At 52.9% G+C, this 3732-nt stretch overlaps 1 protein-coding gene across 1 annotated transcript in view; it reads right to left on the bottom strand.

Moving 5' to 3' along the window:
- Positions 1-3732, bottom strand: part of GDF10 (growth differentiation factor 10) — a 12768-nt gene that overhangs the window by 3119 nt on the left and 5917 nt on the right. Inside the window, exon 2 of the mRNA XM_007453443.1 lies at positions 8-194. Coding sequence (XP_007453505.1) covers positions 8-194 — 187 coding nt within the window. The remainder of the gene's footprint in view (positions 1-7; positions 195-3732) is intronic.

Genomic DNA, 3732 nt, shown 5'->3' with positions numbered 1-3732 from the left:
CAGGTGCTGGCGTGCAGGCGGGCCTGGGGGCAGCAGGCGGCAGGATGCATTCTTGGCCTGCTGCTTGCATGGTGCCTCGCGTGCCCGGGGCCACCGCGGCTCCGAGTAGAAGTGGAATGTGGCCACGAGGATCATTTCTGAGTCCTGCATGGAAGTCAGGTTGAAGAAATACACGGTCTTCTGGTTGACCACTTCTGCGAGGGAAGGACAGACCACAGCCTGTTAGGTTGTCTCCTGAACAGGGCCCCGTGCTCACAGGGTGTCCCGTCCAGGAAGTGGAGGAGGAATGCCCATTGAGGGAGCACTTTCAGGCCAGCCAGGCTTTCCTCATCTCCTGTAATCCTCACATTGAACTGATGAGGGCACCCTTTGCTATTTTCAGGGACCAGATGAGGATGAGGGATTGAGGTCAGAGAGGTTGGGGACTGTCATATCCCATTGCAAAGAAAGGAAGGAAAAAAAGGTGGCAGACAGGGTAGATGCTCAGGGCTGCTGGACCCTGAAGCTCCAGTTCCTGCCTCTGCACTCTAACGCCTCTCAATGAACAAATGATCTCCCCCACCTTCATTCATGAGCTAAGATGGAATCAGGTATTCGGGATAGCTTGGGTTGGGTCCGAGCCCTGCTGACAGTAGCCCTCCTGTATCTGCACAGCTTTCTATTTTATAGACATTAAATGCAGTCCGTCTTCCAAATGAGGTAAATGAGAGTGCCTCACGCTTTGTCAGCATTCTGAGTGGCTTCTGAGGGAAACTGGGCTTAAGAACACAGTCATTTGGGTGTCTGCTATTTATTCTGCCCAAGCCCTTTTAAACTTGTTTTTACAAAGAAAAAGCACTATCAGGGTTGTACCAGGTCACTCGATAAAATCTCCAACATCCAGGTTGCTCTCCAGAGGCCAGAACCATGATAAGGACCGTGATCCCTCAAACATCACATCTGCAGCTCGAGAATACTCTCGGCGCCTGCATCCTTGGGGCTGTCAACCACTCTTTCCTTTCTCTCTTGGTTCTACCAGGTGTACACCAGGACCCCAGGGCAGAAAGCTGCCCCAGGCCCTGGCAGCATGAGGTCTGTGAATAGCAAGCCCTCTCTAGGGTTTGGATGGGGGGGAGGCATCATCTCCCTGCAGAAGAGCCGGAGACCAGAGCTGTCAGGTGGGCTGTCTCCCTCCCGCTGCCCTATTTCCCTATTGCCAGGGGTCTGTCTGCTGGGTGAAGCTGGGAGAGGTACAGGGCTTCCAAGAGCGGGAACGTGTGTGTGTGTGTGTGTGTGTGTGTGTGTGTGTGTGTGTGTGTGTAGAAAATGGGTCACAGTTCCTCTGACACCTGCATCCACAGATCCAGCTGGCATTATTTTAACCAAAATCTTCAGTTTAAGGTTATTTGTTTCTATTGGGATGAAGGCATAATTCAATTAGGAACTTCCATGTACTTTTAAGGGACTACAAGAAAGAGGAAGGAAGGAAAAGTCAGAGGGCCCAATAAATGCCAGTCAAAGCTTGGGTGACATTCTAAAGACACTACCTTACCTAATTCTCAGAAAAAAACCCTCAGCGTGTCCACAGCAGCCCCTCAATACGTCCACACATAAGGAGAAGCACGAGTCTTGATGCACATTTAAACCTAGCTTCCCCAAACACTGCGGCCTTGAGTGTCATGGTCCTCGAGTCCTGCATTTCCCAAAGCTCAAAGATCACTGCTTTCCTCCTCTGGAGATGCTGATTCAGAGGGTCTGGGACAATGGGGCCCAGGAATTCTTATTCCAACCAGCATTCTAAGGGATTCTAATTTTGGGAAGCAACGATGGGCGGTGGCTGTGTATCTCCAACATCCAGGGTTGACTTGTGGATGGGGTGCAAGTTCACCAACAAGGCAGCCCCTACCCCCCAAGCTGGGAAAGGCTCTAGGAACCAGGCTCCCAGGCCTCAACGGGACCATGCCTTGCTCATCTGCCTCCGAGAGACAAGAGAATCTCTATCTCACCTGAATGCTTGGAGGATTAAATAAATAACATACGTAATGTGCCAGGCACAAAGGGGGAAGCCCCCCAATGTGCTTCTATGCCACTTTTGTCTAAATGACCAAGGCTGGCAGAGCAAGCTCCTCCTACACCAATTCGGGCCCCTCTAACTCGATGGTCCAGCTAACACAGCAGAAAAAGTGTTTTTCTTTTATCCAGTTCAAGTCAACTCCATTGTTCCTCTAACAGGTTCTTTGCGGGAGAACACTTAAGAGGCTCTAAAATAGACATTTCTGACTCCTTCCAAAGAGCTGGCCCTTCACAGCAGGATGCAAGCATCTTTGGCCTAGAAACCTGCAGCTCTTGGTGAGAAGGAAAACAGCAGACTGGGGGAACCGAGATGGGGCTTCCCAGAGAAAAGCACCTTGGCCCCCCTTCCAGTGACAAGGTAAAGAACGAGAGAGGATATAAAGAAGGGTAACTGTGACCACCAAGGCAGGGACAGCAACCTTGGCTTGAGGTGGGTGCGGCCCAATGAAGGTGCTGGGAGGGCCGCCCCAGGGTGGCAAAACGTGTTGCAGAGGAGGACGGGGTGCCCTCCCCTGGAGGTTATTTCTGCACGGGGTGCAGGAGAGGCACAGCAAATGCTGCCCTTCCCTTAGGATGGAGAACCACAGGGAGCTCGCTCAGGAACTCAGAGACGGAAGAACCTTAGAGGTCAGGCAGCCTGATTAATTACACTCAGGGCAGGAGTCGTTCCTCCATTTGGCTTGAATGCCTTTGGCCATAGGCAGCTCGCTCCTCACAAGGCAGTCTGATGCGTGATGACTCTCCCTGCTGGGAACCGTGGAGGTGGAGATGCGCCACTCCCATCTCCAGGGCATGAAGGGCCACAGGCTGGCCCAGCTCTCTGATTGTGCCTGCATGCCTGCATTGCAGGGGGCTCCAGGCTGTGGCTGAGAGAAGGCCACCTACCTGAAGCCTCCCAGCTTGGATGAGCCCAGGTCACAAAGGAGAATCTCCAAAGAGAAGTCCCTATTTCCTATGAACTGTGCTGGTGCCTGTGGCTCCCATCTCATGGTCAGCTAGAAAAGATCCTTCCTTCCTCCCTCCTATCATTCCTCTCTCCCTTCCTTCGCCCCTCCCTGCCTCCCTCCCTTTTCCAGATAAATATTTGGGAAACTCCTACTCTGGGCTAAGTGCTGGGCTGAGCAGGGTCCTAGCAAAGGTGATTACAGGCACTCAGAGGAGCTCAGCCCAGGGATGAGACAGACAGTGACGGTGGGGACGCCCACTTGCGGCGTCTGTCGCAGCTTCACAGAGCTGTGTCCAGGAGAGGCCCCCCAGCAGGCTGGGTGCTTTCGACCTCAGGTCACCATCCTGCTCAGAGCTCTCCATTGCCCCCCAAATAAAATTCAACCCTTTACCAAGGCCCTACTTGATCTGGCCTGGTTACCTCCCCAACTCCATCTGCTCCCCGCACCCTCATCTCTGCCCCAGTCACCCTGGCCTTCCTGTCCTTACAAACATAAAGCTCCATCTCAGGGCTTTGTCCCAGCTCCTCCTTCCGCTGTCATCACCTCTCCTCTAGGAATCACTCCTCTCTCCTTTGGGCCTTTGCTCAAGTGGCATCCCCAACAAAGGGTACCACTGACTCCCTTGGCTGAAGGAACAGCCCCATCACTCTGTCTGCCCCTGGCTTCATTTGCCTTCACGTCACTTTGGGACATCCTGATATAAGATATTTTCTTGCGATTGTTTCTCTTTCCC

Source organism: Lipotes vexillifer, unplaced genomic scaffold, assembly GCF_000442215.2.
Source record: "Lipotes vexillifer unplaced genomic scaffold, Lipotes_vexillifer_v1.1 scaffold2641, whole genome shotgun sequence".
Lineage (NCBI taxonomy): Eukaryota > Metazoa > Chordata > Mammalia > Artiodactyla > Lipotidae > Lipotes > Lipotes vexillifer.
Note: the sequence above shows the minus strand (reverse complement) of the source record. Positions and strands in the feature narration are given on the sequence as shown.